The following is a 20,670-nucleotide window of genomic DNA, read 5'->3' on the forward strand; positions in this document are numbered from 1 at the left end:
GAATAAATATGGATTTTTAGGCCTAGATTCTCACTCCTTCATAATCTTTCACATGGGCCAATGAGAATAAGGAGAGGGCAAAAGGGACATGGTAATAAGCTCATCTGCTACTGGAAAGTTTCAGAGCTTTGCCTGTCGTAATGCAACAGCCTTTGGGCTAAGCAAGAGGTTAAAGTGTAACTCCACTTTTGTTCAGAAAAAAAAAACATTCTCCTCTGGGTGATTTATGTACAAGGATTTTCACAAACTTGGTTGCAGATTCCTACCTTTCGTTATTCTGAAGAAATCCCTCTGTGTTTGTCTGTGTTGATGTGGTAAGTGAATCTAATGGGAGCGCTTTCATAATTATCGATCAGCTGCTGCACTCTGGGCTCTGATGAGGAAAATTGCAGGGTCTACATCCCTTTAGACGTGATTTCCTATTGGGAGTATCTCATCAAAAATGACATTTTTATTCCGGGGGATGCCAGAAATCTGACTTTGTATCTGGGAAAATTGGTGAGCCAATCACACAAGCAGGAAATTACATATCTGGGGGTGTTTTGTACCCATTCTGTGTACAGAACACCTCCAGGTAGCCATATTGCATTGTATTTTACAGAAAAATTACAGAGCTGCAGATTGAAAAGGAAAGGTCTTTTTTTATTAATATTCAATTATAATATGACTTGTGTAGCAGTTGCATACACTTTATTATTATTATTATTATTATTATTCTTTTTTGCTTTTTTCCCCATGAAAGTGGAGTTACCCTTTAAGCTGCTGTAAGTATGTGTAGGCATTCTCTGTATGCCTTCACTTCATTCCTGTCAAAAATGTTTGTGTAATTTTCTTTAAAGTGGTTCTAAAGCCAAAAATGATTTATAGGTTTTTGTCTCCCCCTTCCCTGTGTGAAGGGGACGAGAGGGGAGAAGAGATCCGGCACTAGGCACGGCTGCATCTCTTCCCCCCTCTCTTCCTCTGCACAAGGACGCTGGCCACAGCAGGAGCCTGCTGCTGTCAATCAAATGCAGTGGGGAGGAAGAGGAGGGCGGGGCTAAGCCCTGCTGTGTGTGTCCACGGAGTGTGGCTCAATAGACACACACCCTTGGGAGTGAGTATGCACTCTGTGTCCCCAGAGCAGGCAGCTAGCTATGGGGGCACACAAAGAAAAGGAGAAGCCAATATCGCCAGAGGGGGACCCCAGAAGAGGAGGTTCAGGGCCACTCTGTGCAATACCATTGCACAGAGCAAGTGAGTATAACAGGTTTATTATTTTATTAAGAAAAATTACCTTTAGTATTACATTATGTTCTGGCTTAGAAAATTCTACCTGTGTCAATATTGTCATCTTTTGATTCAGGTTTATTGACAGTAAAGACAGATCTTATGATTTGAAATGCTTTACCTGCAATGCTGTAAGAATATTAGCCAGAGCTTGACCATAAGTGTCATGACAGTGGACAGCCAGAGCATGAACTGGAATCTCTTTTATCACAGCTTCAAGCATTTTCTTAATGCTACCAGGTGTTCCAACTCCAATTGTGTCTCCAAGTGAAATCTCATAGCAGCCCATGCTGTACAATCGTTTCGATACCTAAGTAATACATTATATATAGTATAGCCTTAATAATAGCTCAATTTGAACAAAGAAAACAGTAATGTATTGTTTTCTCATGAAATACAGGCTAACATAAAACTGCAATATTTAAAATATTTGCAGTTTAATGAAACATGAAACTGCAGACCCACACAACAAAGTTGACTACATAGATAATAAAGTGATTGTAAAGTCTCATTTTTTTTTCTACTAAAATAGCAAACATATTATACTTACTTGCTCTGTGCAGTTGGTTTTGCACAGGGCAGCCCAGATCCTCCTCTTCTCGTGTCCCTGGCTGGAGCTCCTGGCACCCTCCCTCCTATCGAGTGCCCCCACAGCAAGCAGCTTGCTATGGGGGCACCCGAGCCGATTGCAGCTTTGTGTATCCATTCAGACATGGAGCTGCCATTTGGCCACGCCCCCTATCTCTCCTGCTTGGCTTAATGAGTTGAATTGACAGCAGAGGAAGCCAATGGTGCAGCTAATGTGTCTTAGCCAATCAGGAGAGGGAGGACAGCTGAAGCACTCGTGGACATCGCTGGAAAGAGAGGGGGCACAGGTAAGTATTAGAGGGGCTGAGGGGGGCTGCTTCACACAGAAGGATTTTTATCTTAAAGTGGTTGCTAAGCCACTACTATAAAATAATCTAATCCACTCTGTAATATAACACTAAGTGCTCCTGTGCCTGTCTTATAGAAAAAATAGGCCGATCTGTGCCTATATCAGAGCGGCTCCCGGCGATCAGCTGAGCTCTCAGATCTCTTCTCTGCCTGTCTGACAGCTCCAGTGGGTTGGCCCGAGCACTGCAACTGATGTCAGCTGGGGAGGAGGGGAAGAGAGGAGAGAGAGAGCCGAGCGGTCACATGATCGCTGGGAGCCACTCTGATATAGGTACAGATTAGCATATTTTTTTCTATAAGATAGGCACAGGAGCACTTAGTTTTATATTACAGAGTGGATGGGATTATTTTATAATAAATATGAGAGCAGCAAGAGGGGAGGGGGCGGGCACTGACACAGCAGACAGACAGGGAGGGGGGGGAGGAGGACGCAGGAGACAGAAAGCAGGGCTGCAGATGACAGAGGCACGTACACTGACCACGGTGTCAGGGCTCAGTAGCCATGATACGCCATAGTCAGTTTACAGAGGGGAGGGTAGAAACTGGCTTGATGAGCCAGGTTTTTTAGGTGATACGGGGTGCCAAATTACAGTCCACAAGCACAAGCACTGTGCTTTATAGCACTTTTTTTTTTTTTTTTTTAGGGTAACAAACTCTTTAATACATAGAACGCATTAAGATAAAAAAGAAAAAACCTTCTGACTTTGCAAACCCTTTAAGTTATTACTATTTTCTCTTTTTTACTTTATAACAACATGTAATAACTTAAAAAAAATCATCCAGTTAATCTCTGAACTAGCAATGTAGTTGCAAACCAAAAAGAAAAAAAAAAATACAGTAAAAAAGTTTCTTACTTCTGCCACTTTTCGAGCTTCAATATTTCCTTCATAAGGACAGCCTAATGCACAAGACACATATCTGTAAATAGAAATATGCAGTGTTAAGATGTCAGATCCAAATGTATTTACAAAAGCTTGATGGCCCATATGCTTCATACATATTAACTTTCAATTCTTTGCATAATCAGTAAATTTGGTAGGCGCTAGTGACAACCTTGGTGTTCCATAATTGAAATTTGATGCAGGTCTTCATATGATGTTTGATGTCAAGTATTTTGGCACATTAAAATGTTTTTCATTACAATATTTTCATTTAGTCTTCTGTTTCTGGTTGGAATGTTTATTATTGACATCTGGGTAGAGCGCTGAATTTTTTCTAAGAGCCTTTCCACTTTCAAAAGGCAGCATTGTATATTGTAACACATTTATTATCTATATGAAACTTTTATTCAGTTTTTTAATGTAATGTTGTCTGCTATTTTATCAATGTGTGCTATACAGAATGTAACTCATCGCCTGTTTCTAGCCAGAGTTTCATTTCCGAAAGGAGTGCTAAAACATATATCATCTATAAGATGCAATATCACGAATTAACCAACAAAACCAACACTGCTAGAAAACTGTTCAGCTATTGTGGATGGCCTTAAATTATTTCACAGGCTTTCACATCTTTCTTCTTCATTATGTGTCCCACTTTTCATCTCTTCTAAACTAGTTTTACATAAGGACAATGCCCTTTCCAAAATAGCCTTGGAGCCAACTATAACTAAAGCATTCCACCTGCTAGCTAGCATATTTTTTGCAAGGTTTAAGAAGAGTCAATTTACAGTGCTGATGATTACTTACAATGGTATACTATAAAAATACATGTTATACTTACCTGCTCTGTGCAGTGTTTTTGCACAGAGAATCCCCGATCCTCCTATTCTTGGGTCCCCTGCCGGCTCTCCTGGTCCCTCCCTCCTGCCAAGTGCCCCCAGAGCAAGCAGCTTGCAATGGAGGCACCCAAGCAGGCTTGCTCCCAAACTGGAGCGCTGCATGTCCATTCACATACAGAGCCGTGGCTCAGCCCCGCCCCCTTATGGCTCCCGCTGCTATCTTAGCCAATGAGGAGGGAGAGTCCATGGAGAGCCGAGGCTCTTGTGCATATCGCTGGAGGAGGATCAGGCTAAGGGAAGTATCGGGGGGGGGGGGAGGGGCTGCTACACAGAGAAGGTTGTTTACCTTAATGCATAGAATTCATGAAGATAAAAAACCTTCAGCCTTTACAAACACTTTAATCTGGTTTGTTCCTAATTTTTTTTTTTATACAGCACCCTCAATGTTGACAGTACTTTACATATATTGAATATTCACTTCAGCCCCTGTCCTCAAGTAGCTTACAATCTAAAGTCCTTATCTCATATGCATACACACAAATAAGGAAGACAAATAATCTATTAGCATGTAATTGGAATGTGGAAGGAAAGAGCATTGAAAAATGCAAACTACATGTAGATAGTGTGCTGATGGAAGTTAGAACCAAGGACCCTATTGTTATAAGACAAAAGTGCTAACCACTAAGCCAGCATGCTACCCAATGACATCAGTTTTTATAAAGCACATTACTGAAGGAAAAAAGTTGTCCATTTGTAAAACTGTTTAAGGCTGTATAAGTGAAAAATGTAATAAACAGGTTTATAGGTTTATCTATTTTATAGTAATGTACTTAAGCCTATTGGACTATGGGCAGACACGTACTGATGTAGTATAGTAAGTTATACTTGTCCTTTAATTATGAGAGCTTAAAATAACATTCACACAGCTGGAAAAATCAATCAAGTGTTTTAGCTTAGTGAATTGATGCACAATGCAGTTGGTTTTTCAAACAGACTCTATATTTATTTATTACAGGTATTTATATAGCACTGACAATTTACTTAGCGCTTCACATATGTATTGTACATTCACATCAGTCCCTGCCCTCAAGGAGCTTACAATCTAAGGTCCCTAAGGGTCCTTTCACATGGGCTTTCCGCCCAGCGGACTCTGTTTTGCTCAGCGGGGGATTAATCTGCTGATCCCTGCTGAGCAGGCAGATGACATGAATCTGTTTCCTCTCACCATGCAGAGATGGACCTGCAGATCCCTACTCTCCTCTATGGGAGATCGGGATGAAAACGGATCGCCTGCCCGTTTTCATTCGATCCTATCCAATCCGATCCCCCAGACGGGTTTCCATCCGTCTGGATTTCACGGACAGGATCGGATTGGATCGGATAGTAGCCGGTGTCAGCGGACATGTCACCGCTGACATCCGCTGCTCCATAGAGGTGTATGGAGCATCTGATCAGGTCCGCCTGAAAAAGGCGGACAGGCAGACCTGATAGGAATACCCGTGTGAAAGGGCCCTTACTCACATTCATACATAGCCATACTAGGGCCAATTTAGACAGGAGACAATTAACCTACCAGTATGTCTTTGAAGTGTGGGAGGAAACTCACACAGGCACCGGGAGAACGTGCAAACAGGCAGGTAGTACTGTGGTTGGGGTTGAAGCTGACAACCCCAGTGCTGCCAGATGGAAGTGTTCTCCACTTAGTCACTGTGCACTCGCATAGCTCTTTAATGCTTTTATACAAGATTAAACCCAAAACAAAACATTTATTATATTACGACATACCAGTTCTTAGATGTGGTGGTTGCATTTGTTTTATTTATTTATTTATTTTTTTACTTTTTTTTTTCCCCTGGCCAGTAAGAGCCGGTTCACATACAGGCGACCCGACTTGCCGGGGCGACCTGCACGGACTTCATATCATTGAAGTCAATGCAGGTCGCGCCAGGTCGCCCCAAAGTAGTACAGGACCCTTTTTCTAAGTCGGAGCGACTTGTGTCGCTCCTATTAGAATGGGTCCTGTGCTAATCTATGGCAGACGACCCACGGCGACTTGTCAGGCGACCAAGTCACCTGACAAGTCGCCCCAGTGTGAGCCGGCTCTGAGTCTGTTGTTTTTCAACAGAGCAAGCTGTCCTGAAGATATAGCAAAATTAGACAGTTGAGACAAACCATTTACCTCTTACAGGGATGCTTACAATGATCACCTTTTATTAATTTAGGTAAGACTACTATCCCAAAAGGAAAACACTGTTGTAACTGCTTATAAAGTGTTAGCTGGAGTTTGGCTTCTGTTAGTGCATTTTAGGACTCCCCTCCCCCAGATTAACAATGCTGCTCACCAAAGGTGTCTCTGCTGCTCCTTCATCTAGAGTGGGGGCACTCTATACAGAAGGCATGTTTCTGGCCAGATCATCAGGTGAAAATAGAAGGAAAAAATCCTAAAAGAGAAACAAATACAGCCACCACATTTAAAGATTAGTAAGATGCATTATATTACATTTTTGGTTTTGAATGTACTGTACAGTTCAATTACAGCTGGGTTTCAGACTTTTGCATGCAGTTTTCGTTAGTATTATCACTTATCGTTTGAACACTGGCATGTTATGTAGCATCATAACAAAAATTCTTCTGGGCCTTTGAAAAATGTTAACAAGGTCCCCATGTAATCATTACCAATATATCTATCTATATATGAATTTGCTTTAAACTTTATCATAAACTTCCTGTCTTTTAAGCAATGTCCTGATCAGTGGTGGTGCTCCATGTGTTGGGGGGGGGGGGTCCCTGACCACGGACCACACGAGCTCCAGCCCGCACGGCACCGCACACCATACCCCCCCCCCCCCCGGTCGCCGACTCACTCACCCTGTGTGCTGCCCCTGGACTGACATGTGGAGGTGGCAGCGGCGGCTTCCCCCTCAGTCTCCTCCATCTCCCCCTTTGTTGGTTGGGCTTCCCCTGTGTCTCCTCCCTCCTCCACCTAAGGACCCACTTCCTGATTGGCCAGGAGGAGAATCCTTGTGCCAATAGTGAATATTCATTAGGCTATTGTCACACAACTTTTTTGAAGTCTATTAACCACTTAAGCCCCGGAAGATTTTACCCCCTTCCTGACCAGGGCCTATTTTGCGATTCGGCACTGCGTGTGTATTTAACAGACAATTGCGCGGTCGTGTGACGCTGTACCTAAACGAATTTGACGTCCTTTTTTTCCCCACAAACAGAGCTTTCTTTTGGTGGTATTTGATCACCTGTGCGATTTTTTTATCATGCGCTATAAACAAAAAAAGAGCGTCAATTTTGCAAAAATAACAATATTCTTTGCATTTTTTTTATATGAAATTCCCCCCAAAAAAATGTTTTAACATTTTAGGCCAATTTGTTTTATGCTACATATTTTTGGTAAAAAAAAATCGCAAAAAGCGTATTTTGATTGGTTTGCGCAAAAGTTATTGCGTTTACTAACTAAGGGAAAGATTTTTGTTATTTTTTGTTGTTTTTTTTTTTTAACGCGTAATGGCGGCGATCTGCAATTTTTTTTGCGGGACTGCGACATTGCGGCGGACAGATCAGACCCTTGACTGACATTTTTGACACTTTTGGGGTTACCAGTGACATTAAATATATAAAAACTCCACGCTTGTGGTCCGTTTGGGTAAAATATGTGTTAAAAGTGTTTAGGCTGCAGCCTCCCTAAAATATAGTCCAAGAACTATAAAAGAATATGAAGAAGAATAGGGGAATGGCGCTGCCTAATGGGGTGAGTATTTAAAGTGCTAATGTGCTAAATAAATATATTGCACTCTAAAAAGAGAAAAAGGAAGGTAGTGCATATATAAAGTGACTGGTGCAAGTACAACCACTAGGTGGGGTCATTAGTGTAGTGAAATACAAATGGATATAGAATGTATATTTTGTGGTATACAAATAAATATAAAAAGTAAAGTGTGGATATGAATCTGAGTGCCAATAATTTGAAGTGCCACGTGCACTGGTAACTATGGATTGTATTAATAAACACAGGACTTCAATGAGAAAACAAAAACAAAACACAATTAGGCCCCGTTCACATACAAGCGACGCTACTTCGCACCGCGACCTCCGAGGTCGCGGTGCGAGCAGCGCGCCGCGACCTCGGAGCGGCCGCCATGGACTTCATAACATTGAAGTCTATGGCGGTCGCCTCCTGGTCGCCCCAAAGAAGCTCCGGACCCTTTTTCTAAGTCGGAGCGACTTGTGTCGCTCCTATTAGAACGGGTCCGCAGCTTCCCTATGGGAGGCAACCTACGGCGACCTGTGAGGCGACCAGGTCTCCCGCTCTAACGGATGATCGCGAGTGCCCGGCGGACATCGGGTCTGCCGGGCACACGCGCGGGGGGTCCATGACCGAGCGGGAGTTCGCCTCCGGCGGCGCGCTTGCTCCCCAGAGCCTCACAGGCTAGTGACATACCCATACGTCACTTTGCCTGTGAGGGGCTTACCGCCGCAGTATATGTACTTGCGGCGGTCAGCAAGTGGTTAAAACCTCTGGCTCTAATCACATGCTTAGAAAAAAAAATCCCCCATTGGAATCCATGCATCCAGCGCTCCTGCATGTAGATTAAGGAGCCGGACACATGGATGGGGGGGGGGGCGGCGCCTTTGTGCCCCTAATGGATGGGCCGCCACTGGTCCTGATAGTGATGTTTTTATTGGCACAATGTGATAAAATAGGGGAAGCTTTGAATAACACTAGGAACTGGAACCCTTAGGACATTAGGATTAGAGTGTATGCCAAGCCAAATTTTAAATAGAATTGGGAAGGGTCAGAACCTCTGTTTTTTTTTTTTTTTTTTTTTATTCCTGCTATCTCGGTCTCTATTAGTGAGATTTACCCTTACTTCCTGTCCTGCTGACATTTTAACAAACGGTACATGGTGGAAACTCTCCAGCAGCAATACAGACAGAAATAAACATTAGTTCCTTTAGTAGAAAAGGGGAAGGCTAGAACCTAGGTCAGATTTTTATTTCTATATGTTTCTGTTGCAACATTTTTTCACACTTCTTGCCTGGTAAAACCATTGTCATTAGAAAAGAAAGTGTGAAAAATCTCTCTAATGGACACCTAGATAGCAATAAAAACCAGCCAGGTGTTCTAATTTTTCCCTACTCCATCAAAAATAAAAATATTCAGTTTTAGGCTGTCCATACACCTAAGAGTCTATGTATAAAAAATGTTGTTTGGTTGTCTTAAAGTGGATGTAAACCCCATTCATGAAATCAGACCTGGGCACATATATCGGTAGTGTTTACTTATCTCTCTCCAAAGCCATAAGTCCGGTGTCTTTCTGCTGCCCTATTCTTCTGTTATCAGCATGATAACTTCTGAAAAGTTCTCCAGCATAAGTGATAAAAGCAGCTGGAAATTTTTATCGGTGTTAGGGCATAGAGATAGATTAGCAGAGAGCTGGTCTATTCACACCACATGTTTCTTCCTTCCTCTGCCGATGTAGAGGGGATGTGTGTGGCTTTCCTCCAATCAGCTATTACACAGTGTATAAAATAATGGGTGGTGCGCTATATCAATATATTGAGTGTATATTCCAAACAATAACAATCAATACAAGAAACACCTCAAATATAAACAAAATGTATAGGTGCAAAAAGATAAATGGTGAAAAAGTCCCAAGACACAACTGTGTCAATAGTAGGACCACCAACAGTGGTGTGTTGGTGACAGGTGAATATGTATTCCAAACAATACCAATCAATACATAAATAAAATATATAGGTGCAAAATTATATGGTGTAAGAAGTCCCAAGACACAACTGTGTCAATAGTAGGACCACCGACAGTGGTGTGTTGGTGACAGGTGATAGTTAATTCAATTGGTGAGTTGAAGTTCCCTCCACCTGCTGGAATTCCTCCTTACCGGACGGAATGAAATAAGTGCTTTTCTATGGTGAAAATAAACGATCCTGGTGCCCAAACTGAACGAAGTGCTCCCCACCGTGCATTCACAAGAGCCCGTCAGGCCTCTTACCAGATAAATAGGGTTATCATGCACTGCTCACTGCTCTCAGATCCAACCGATATTGGCAGCCACAATGGATGTAGAAGTCATATACCACTCCACTGTTCACAGTCGGGTAGATTTCTATGTTCAGACAGTACTCATGGCCACTTGTTGTAGGTGATTAAGAGGATCGTTTCGCTCCAACATTACATGTAAAAGAATAACTGCCCATGGTGCATTACCCTTGATATTACTTTATTAGAATAAAAGATTGCACTTACATGTATGAGGAATAGACTTCACATAGGATTACAAAGCGTTGAGGGATTCCTAAATATTGCCTGGGTCCGGCTGCAGCTCGGATCCTAGGCGACGTGGTGACGGCACGCCTCCTGCCTGACGCGTTTCCGCCGATTGGCTATCTTCAGAGAAAGGAGGTTCTCGCGCGCCGTCACTTCCGTCCTTTTTATTCTAAAGGGAGCCGCGTCACTTCCGGTGTCTGCAGAGGAGGCGCCGGAAGTCTCTTACGGGTCCCTCGGCTTCAAATTCTTAAATGTATCTCAAATTACCATGACAGTGATCAAATCTTGAGATGGTTTAGTAGTAATTGAAACTGGAACCGTTCCCCTTCAATACTTTTAATACATCACAAATTGCTATGTATCGACTCATCTCAATCTACCATCTGCTAAAATTTAAATATTCAATGTTGGGTATACTGTAAACTCTCGATAGAGAGTATAATCTGTCCACATTTAAAATTGGGATAAAATCTTTCATAAAATAACTTTATTTAAATGTCAACCTTGACACCGGAAGTGATGGGCTCGATACTCCTATAATTAGGCATTTGTTGACATATGGCAATGGATATATATTAAAAACTTAAAGCCGAATTTCAGCATGATGTCATACTAAAATATATAAAATGGCTAAAACACCTCTATATAAATACATATTTATAAAATGATAAAAATTCTTAACATACCAGATCTCTTTGTGTAATCTGAATATGTATATGTATAAAAAGTGACATGCTGGAAGGTATAGATTTTATACTAGCTATGTGTTAACTGTTGTTAATATGAGAGTTGATATCCCAGTCTATGTTGTGGCCTCTGGGTCTGTAACATTTTAGCTCATAAATCCAAAAGGTCTCACGTCTCGAAATCGACCTTTGTAGATTGCTACCTCTCCAATGTGGGACGTGCTTCTCAATAACCGTGATTTTGAGCTTTTTGGGTTTTTGTTATGGCAAGTAGCATAATGTTGAGAAACACTATGCCCTGGGAATCCATTGTGGATATTTGTTAAGTGTTCTCCAACACGAATGCCTGCTGTTCTAATAGTCCTACCTACATATTGTAGGTTACATTCGCATTGTAGTAAGTATATTACTCCTTTGGTGTCACATGTGATAAACTCTCTGATGGGATATTCTTTCCCTGTGGTAGTGGAAGTGAATTTATTGGTTCTCAATGTGATTGCTTCTGTGCATATACGACACCTTTTGCAGGGTTAGAAACCCTTCATATTTGGGAATATCTCCATCTTGAGAGGTCTTTCGACTGGGTTTCTGGCTATTAGCTCCTTCAGGTTAGTCGCCTTCCTGAAGATTATTTTAGGTTGGGTCGGTAAGACTTGCCCCAAAATTTTGTCCTCTTGTAGGACACCCCAGTACTTCCTAAAAACATAATTGAGCCACTTATAATTGCTGGAGAACTTAGTGGTGAATGCATATTCAAAGTGAGGAGAAATTGAAGTATTTTTACATTTTGGTTCCACTAAGTTCTTTTGCTCCATGGGGGTGACACTTTCGATCTCTTTGTCCAACTCAGAGGTGTCATACCCTTTTTCCACGAACCTCTGCTTCAGGGTTCCTACTTGTTGTTGGAAATCTTCCTGTGTGGTGCAGTTCCTGCGGATCCTTCTAAATTGACTTCTAGGTACTGAGCCAAGCCATTTGGGATGATGGCAGCTATCGATAGCTATAAAGCCATTTCTATCAGTTGGTTTAAAGAAAGACCTGGTTGCAAAGCCCGAGTTTTTTCGATAGATCACCAAATCAAGAAAATTAATGGAGGTATTGCTGTATTGGTAGGTGAATCTAATACCCCAGTTATTACAATTGAGGTTATCCATGAAATTTTTCAACGATATTTCATCTCCTTGCCATATCAGCAGTGTATCGTCAATCTTTTATTCTAATAAAGTAATATCAAGGGTAATGCACCATGGGCAGTTATTCTTTTACATGTAATGTTGGAGCGAAACGATCCTCTTAATCACCTACAACAAGTGGCCATGAGTACTGTCTGAACATAGAAATCTACCCGACTGTGAACAGTGGAGTGGTATATGACTTCTACATCCATTGTGGCTGCCAATATCGGTTGGATCTGAGAGCAGTGAGCAGTGCATGATAACCCTATTTATCTGGTAAGAGGCCTGATGGGCTCTTGTGAATGCACGGTGGGGAGCACTTCGTTCAGTTTGGGCACCAGGATCGTTTATTTTCACCATAGAAAAGCACTTATTTCATTCAGTCCGGTAAGGAGGAATTCCAGCAGGTGGAGGGAACTTCAACTCACCAATTGAATTAACTATCACCTGTCACCAACACACCACTGTCGGTGGTCCTACTATTGACACAGTTGTGTCTTGGGACTTCTTACACCATATAATTTTGCACCTATATATTTTATTTATGTATTGATTGGTATTGTTTGGAATACATATTCACCTGTCACCAACACACCACTGTTGGTGGTCCTACTATTGACACAGTTGTGTCTTGGGACTTTTTCACCATTTATCTTTTTGCACCTATACATTTTGTTTATATTTGAGGTGTTTCTTGTATTGATTGTTATTGTTTGGAATATACACTCAATATATTGATATAGCGCACCACCCATTATTTTATCACTTATCATTTTCATCTGGTAGCAGCATATCACAGACCAGCGCACTTTTTTCTTCACATCAATTACACAGTGTATGCCAAGACTCCACACCCAGTGCTGGAACAGGAAGAAAAACTTCGGAAATGATGTTCACTTTCTAAACAGTGTAGAAAGCTGAAGACAGCAGATATACAAATAAAACGTATGTAGGGAGAGTTGTTTCATCTCTGTGTATCATCTGAGGCTGTCCTCTTCACTGGATATATGTGGGGGTTTACATACACTTTAAACATTCTCACATGCGCCACAAATGATCGGCATACTATCTGCAATATGATTATCTCATCTAACAGTCAGCTCCATCTAGTGGTCAAAATGAAGTATTTTCTTGAAATCACGATAAAAAATAAAAAATCAACTATTGGACACTACATGGAGCTGATTATCATAGCAGATAATCATTAAACAAATAATATGGTGCTCATTCAAAGGCACCTGTGAAAATAATTAAGACTTCCCCATGGCAAATTTTCTATACACAGACCCCTTGAAATGTAAAGCGAAAAACATATTTTTTTCTTTGAAATGGGTTTGTAAGCATTAACTGCTGTCAGTAATGCTGCTCAGGAAATTCAACCTCTCTCTTTTCCTGGTGGTCATTATCACTGCAACAGATAGGAATGGGAATCCCAAAAGTTTACAGTGGTGACTAGACAAAGTGGTGAGGTGAAATATTCAAATAGAGACACCTGTTCTGCTGGTAACTGTCCTGTCCTTCACTTAGTAGATATCCTCTTAATGATAGTGAAGGTAAATCTTGTCAAACAGAAATCTATTACGGGTTGTAGAATCAAAACAGTCTGGTGTGGAGAGCTGAAAGGATGCTATTCCAAAGCCTTCAAAGTGCTGCATGCATCACTATCGTGCTCCACTATCGCACCCCACTATCTGCTACAGGGGGCAATGTACAGGTACGTAGTTTAGTGTAACAGAGTCGACCAGCCACAGTAAAACTATGGCAGCTTGGTGCAAGTGGTTAAAGTGTTTTAAACTCACAACAGTAAAATCAATCTGTACTCAAACTCTGTATCAAACGGTTAATCCTCTGCATTATGTAAAAAGGCTGTTTGACCCTGTCTTCTCTGATCCTCTCCTTCTTTTACTGTCCCCAGTTCATCTGCTGATAGTACAGAGCCTTGGGGGTACTCTGCACATGCTGAGTTTGGTGTGTATTGCTAGAAAGTTTTTTTTTTTTTGGAAAGGTGCATGTGTTTAGCACAGGGCCAATCAGCACTGTCCAAAAAGACGGTCAGGAGTCATGCAGCCTCATAGGACAGTCAGAGGAGAAAAAAAAAACTACTCCTACAAGCTTTACCAGTGCTCGGCCAGACACTCATAGTCACAAGACTGCTGTATACTGCTGATGAGAAAAGGTATTTAGCATTTTATATTTACTAAAAAAAAAATTGCATTTCCATCTTCTGTGTACTGTGGCAGACCAGAAATAGGGAATGCAGGGTCCTGGGTTTAGTAACACTTTAACTCCTCCTTCCCACTTGTGCGACTTGTCCTGCAGCTTGGGACTTGCATGAAAAGTCGTACCCCATTATTTCCAATGAATAACATTCATATCTGTGTGACTTTAAAGTAGTCCCTGCAGTACTTTGGATCTGACTTTGATGTGACTTGAGGTCCATAGACCTCAAAATTACGCAGGCATTGCTTCAAGTTGTGCCAAAATCGCGTCAAAGTCACACAACTTTCAGGTCGTACCAGTGTGAAAGGGGCCTCAAAGAAGAGTTTTGGCTATACATATACAATTATTAGTTACACCATAGTTAACCAATTCCAAAGGGGATTATGTCAAAACCAGACTGAGAGTCTAGAAGCACTAGTCATTGTGTAAGTTTGAAGCTGTGTGCCCATATAATGAAATATGGTAAATGATAGACATGTGTTTTCAGAATATGTTTTGTAAACATTTCCCATAAATCACTTCTTATTCCTACATTTTCAGTAAAACCAAGGACAGTATAAAAGAGCAGATGGCCCACATGGCTAAAACGTGTTATTTTTCACAAGGCCTCAGAAACATACTGTATACAAGAGTAAGCGTACAGATTAAAGGCCTGGACTTCTTCCAGAAAGTGTAAACAGCCCTTTATCCTTAATAGCTGCACACACACCAAAGTATGAGTTATGCGACACAAGACTTGTACATTTTAAAAAAAGAAAAACTACAACTTGGAGATTGAAGTAAATGTTATGTAGATGTCCACATCTATGTAATTATGAAATATGTTAGGAATTTATTGCAATATGACACAGAAAAAAAGAACTTCATATAATACCAAAAATGTATCAATAAGCTAACTTTTGATTTTTATGTGTATTATTGCCAGTCTTCCTGTAGATGTCACTCTAGTGCTTAGCAATAAATGTCTAAAGAATTATCAATATGTTCCTAATAGCTGAAAATTGGCACAGCGTGCATACTTTTATGTCAATAAGAATTTAACTACAGTATATAAGTCACTTGTAATGCTTTCCGCAAATTATAGAAACAGACGATTTTAGTCTTTTTCAAAACTCCGGAATAGAAAATGAGAATTTTAAATAAAGTACTTGCTATTATATGATGAAGTCTAAGAGAATTATGAACAAATGCATACTAAAATCCCCTTTAAGAAAGAGATTTGTTGGTTAGACACCTAAAAAAGGAAGCCAGGAGACACCTGAAAAATTGTAAGAAGTTGCAGGAGATAATCCTGGAACTGGCACCCTTTAACATTGGAATATTGCTGGAAAGTTAACATTGGCAATTAACCACTTAAGCCCCGGAAGATTTTACCCCCTTCCTGACCAGGGGGTTACATAGTTACATAGTTACATAGTTAGTAAGGTTGAAAAAAGACATCAGTCCATCCAGTTCAACCTATGATGCGTGTGTGTGTTTGCTTTTAACCGTACATTGTATACCCCTGTATGTTGTGGTCTTTAAGGTGTCCATCTACTAGTTTTTTGAAACTATCGATGCTCCCTGCTGATACGACTGCTTGTGGAAGAGAATTCCACATCCTTACTGCTCTTACAGTGAAGAACCCCTTACGCACTTTAAGGTTAAACCGCCTTTCCTCTAGCTTTAGTGAGTGGCCACGTGTCTTATTGTATCTCCTTTCTCTGAATAGTTTGTTCCTTATGCTCGGGTCACCAGTACAGTATTTGTACATTGATATCATATCCCCCCTCAATCGTCTTTTCTCCAGAGAGAAAAGGTTCAGTGCTTGTAGTCTTTCCTCATAGCTGATGTCCTCCATTCCCCTAATTATTTTTGTTGCCCTTCTCTGGACTTTCTCCAATTCCAGCACATCCTTCCTGAGGACCGGTGCCCAGAACTGGACAGCATACTCCAGATGTGGCCGCACCAGAGTCTTGTAGAGTGGGAGAATAATCTCTTTATTTCTGGAGTGAATCCCCTTTTTTATACATCCCAGTATTCTGTTGGCTTTGCTTGCGGCGGCTTGGCATTGCATGCCACTGCCAAGCTTGTTGTCTACCAGTACCCCCAAGTCTTTTTCCATCCTAGACTCACCCAGAGGTTCCCCCCCTAGTGAGTAGCTTGCTTTCTGGTTTCTGGCCCCCAAGTGCATTACTTTACATTTTTCAACATTAAACCTCATCTGCCATGTAATTGCCCACCCCGTTATTTTGTTCAGGTCTGCTTGCAAGGTTTCCACATCCTGCATAGAAGATATTGGCATGCCTAGTTTAGTATCATCTGCAAATACTGAGATTGTACTCGATATCCCCTCCTCTAGATCGTTTATGAACAAATTAAACAGGATTGGTCCCAGGACAGAACCCTGGGGGACCCCACTTTCCACACCCGCCCAATCCGAGTACTCCCCATTAATCACCACCCTCTGTACTCTCCCCTGGAGCCAGTTCTCTATCCAGGTACTCACCCTATGGTCCATACCTACCTTCCTTAGTTTGTACAGTAATCGTTTGTGGGGAACGGTGTCAAAGGCCTTTGCAAAGTCCAGATACACCACATCCACAGGCTTACCTTTATCTAGGTGGCTGCTCACTTCATTGTAGAAGGTTAATAGATTGGTTTGGCAAGAACGATTTTTCATGAATCCATGCTGATTACTACTTATAATACCGTTTTTATTACTAAAGTCTTGTATGTGGTCCCTTAACATCCCCTCCAAAATTTTGCAGACTACAGATGTTAGGCTAACCGGCCTATAGTTACCCGGGATATATCTCGGCCCCTTCTTAAATATTGGTACCACGTTGGCTTTTTTCCAATCAGCTGGCACCATACCCGTCTGTAAACTATCCTTAAAGATCAAGAATAATGGTCTGGCAATCACCTGGCTGAGCTCATTAAGAACACTCGGGTGCAAGCCATCCGGTCCCGGGGATTTATTTATGTTAAGTTTCTCTAGTTTAGCTCTAAGTCTATCTTCTGTTAACCATGGCGGCACTTCCTGAGGTGTATTATCGGCCTTACAAGCTGGGTTCGTGTAGCCCCCCGATTCTTTTGTGAAGACTGAAGAGAAGAAATTATTTAACACTTCTGCCTTTTCTCTGTCCTCAGTGGCCATATTTCCTTTATCATCTTTTATGGGGCCAATGTGTTCTGGCCTCGCTTTCTTACTGTTTATATACTTAAAGAACTTCTTGGGGTTCTTTTTACTCTCCTCCGCTATATGTCTCTCGTGTTCTATTTTAGCCGCCCTGATTTCATCTTTACATTTCTTATTACACTCTTTGTAATGCTTAAATGCTGCCAATGACCCCTCAGTCTTGTATTTTTTGAAGGCCTTTTCTTTAGCACTAATATACATTTTTATGTTGGAGTTTAGCCATCCAGGGTTTATTTTTGCTCTTTTAAATTTATTTCCCTTTGGAATGCACTGGCCAATCCCCCTGTTTAGTATGCTCTTGAAGCACTCCCATTTTTCCTCCGTATTCTTTGTTTCCAGGGTTCTATCCCAATTGATATTTTCTAGCAGCGAGCGCAGTTTAGGGAAATTGGCTCTTTTGAAATTCAGTGTCCTTATATTACCCCTCTGCTTCCTATTACTGTAATTAATACTGAAACTTATTGACCTATGGTCACTGTTTCCTAAGTTGTCCCGTATTTCTATATCCGTGATCAGGTCTGTATCGTTGGTAATCAGTAGGTCATGTACCGCATTGTTTCTTGTCGGTGCATTCACCATCTGACCCATAAAATTGTCCTGCAAAACATTTAGGAACTGCCTAGCCTTGGCTGAGTGCGCGTTCCTTCTGCCCAGTCTATATCTGGATAATTAAAGTCCCCCATTATAATGACATTTCCCATCCTTGCTGCCACTCCTATCTGTAAAAGGAGGGCCGCCTCACCCTCCTCCCTCTGGTTGGGGGGCCTATAGCATACGCCCAATATTAACTTCCCCGCCGTGCCATCCCTTTGAAGCTCTACCCATAGGGATTCTGCCTCATCCATAGCTCCATTATTAATATCATCCCTCATATTTACCTGTATGCTGTTCTTAATATACAGACATACCCCTCCCCCTTTTTTACCTTCTCTATCTCTGCGATAAAGGGAATACCCCTGAATGGTCGCCATCCAATCATGAGAGCTGTCAAACCAAGTCTCAGTTATCCCCACAAAATCTAAGTCCTCCTCAAACATCAGCAGCTCCAGTTCTCCCATCTTGTTGGCCAGGCTTCTGGCATTGGTATACAAACCTCTTAATTTTGATCGGTTACATTTATCCTCATTTGATGTTTTTAGGCTGCTCTCTTGATTTTTCCCCATACCCACCCTGGGTATAGGAGCTCCGAACACCCTACCGCTAATGCCCCCATTTCTGCCCTCTGAAACTTGCTTTCCACTGGCTAATTCTACATCTGTACCCTCCCCCCCATTCCCTAGTTTAAAAGCCCCTCTAACTTTTTGGCCATCCTCTCACCCAGTACGGCTGCACCCACCCCATTTAGGTGCAGTCCGTCCCTACCAAAGAGCCGGTGACCGACTGAGAAGTCAGCCCAGTTCTCCAGGAACCCGAAACCCTCCTTACTACACCAGCTCCTCAGCCACTCGTTAACTTCCCTAATCTCCCGCTGCCTCTCTGGTGTGGCTCGAGGTACAGGTAGTATTTCGGAAAATACTACCTTGGAGGTCCTAGTCCTCAACTTAGCGCCTAAGTCCCTGAAATTGTTTAGGACTCTCCGTCTTCCTCTGCCTATGTCATTGGTACCCACGTGTACCATGACAGCTGGGTCTTCCCCAGCCCCACCCAATTTTTGCGATTTTTTACTGCGTGACTTTAACGGACAATTGCGCGGTCGTGTGACGCTGTACCTAAACGAATTTCACGTCCTTTTTTTCCCACAAACAGAGCTTTCTTTTGGTGGTATTTGATCACCTGTTTTTGATCATGCGCTCTAAACAAAAAAGGAGCGTAAATTTTGAAAAAATAACAATATTTTTCACTTTTTTTTGTATGAAATTCCCCCCCAAAAAAATGTAAAAATCAAAATTTTTTAACATTTTCGGCCAATTTGTTTTATGCTACATATGTTTGGTAAAAAAAATCGCAAAAAGCGGGGGGCGTGGTCGGAGGCGGTCATGGGAGTGAGAGCTCCGTGAACTCCCTAGCTTCGCGCTCTCTCCCCCGCCCGAATGAGCACCAGAGCTAAGTAGCTTAGAGACGCCCTACACGTGGAGCGCGCGGGGGGTCGACGGTGACACGGTCGGATCAGCCCTCAATCACTTGTCCGGAGAGGGAGAGCACCGTATGCAGCAGGATCGGCGGGGCCAGTGACGGACCGCCAAGGAGCGTGTGTAACTACCGCTCTTGAGAGAGAGAGCTCGGCAGACAGTAGAACCGGCGGGGTCAGTGACGGACCGCCAAGGAGGTTGTTCACCCACCGCTCTTGAGAGAAAAAGCACTGCCTGCAGCAGGACCGAGGGGACCAGTGACAGTCTGCTAAGGAGATTGCTCACCTTCCGCTCTGTGGGAGGTTAGGCGGAGACACACGGGAACCTCCAGGGAAGGCAACGCCGAGACGCTGTATGGCAGGAGCATCGAGGAGGTAAACCTTGGAAGAAGGTGAGCAGACACTTTATCCTATAAATAAAACCTGCTGGAGGTTCACTAGCAGTTAAGTCCTTACCCGGCAGCAAAGTAAGAAAGAGGAGCCTGCTAGAAGTGTGGTTCAGATTGCATTCAAGGAAAACCCATCAGTGTCTCATAGATAATATGACATTGTCGAAAAGGCGCAAGGGAAGAAAAAGCTTGGGAAAAGAGCCGGTAAACAATAAAGCAGAGGGAGAAATAAGGCGGTTCTTATCAAAAAAAACAACCAGGGAAGGTGAGATGGCAGAGAGGAGGGAGGAGATACAGACTGACCTAGAGACTAGTGATATGACCGATTCTCGGGTCACCTCACCTTCAGGAGAATCCAGTCTGGTGGGGCAGGACGGGAGTCAAAGAGGAGATTTGAGCCCCCTAGTAAACCCCCAAATTGCAACCCAGACAGCCGAATTAAAAGCCATCCTGAGTGCATTACCCACTAAAATGGATATGGAACAAATTATTGAACGAGTGGAGGAAACGCACCGCAGGGAGATGCAGTTGGTGAGAAAGGAGATACAGGTGTTGGCTAACCGGGTAGCAGAGGATGAAACAACAATAGCTTTAATTAAAGACCGGGTAACGGTATTGGAACATGCAAGAGATTTACAGGAGGAAAGTGAAGGAACTATTTATATACAACTTGAAGATCTCGAAAATCGTAGTCGCCGAAACAATCTGAGGATTCGGGGCTTACCAGAGAC

General features: G+C 42.3%; 1 protein-coding gene across 2 annotated transcripts in view; it reads right to left on the reverse strand.

The window, feature by feature from the left end:
- HMGCLL1 (3-hydroxy-3-methylglutaryl-CoA lyase like 1) overlaps positions 1-20,670 on the reverse strand; it is a 129,311-nt gene that overhangs the window by 37,882 nt on the left and 70,759 nt on the right. For both annotated transcript variants that reach the window (XM_082252579.1, XM_082252580.1), the window contains 2 exons: positions 3,057-3,120; positions 1,388-1,576 (listed from right to left, as the gene is read on the reverse strand). In XM_082252579.1, the coding sequence (XP_082108705.1) occupies positions 1,388-1,576; positions 3,057-3,120 (253 nt within the window). The remainder of the gene's footprint in view (positions 1-1,387; positions 1,577-3,056; positions 3,121-20,670) is intronic.

This window comes from Pelophylax lessonae (assembly GCF_965119305.1).
Source record: "Pelophylax lessonae genome assembly, chromosome: 3".
Lineage (NCBI taxonomy): Eukaryota > Metazoa > Chordata > Amphibia > Anura > Ranidae > Pelophylax > Pelophylax lessonae.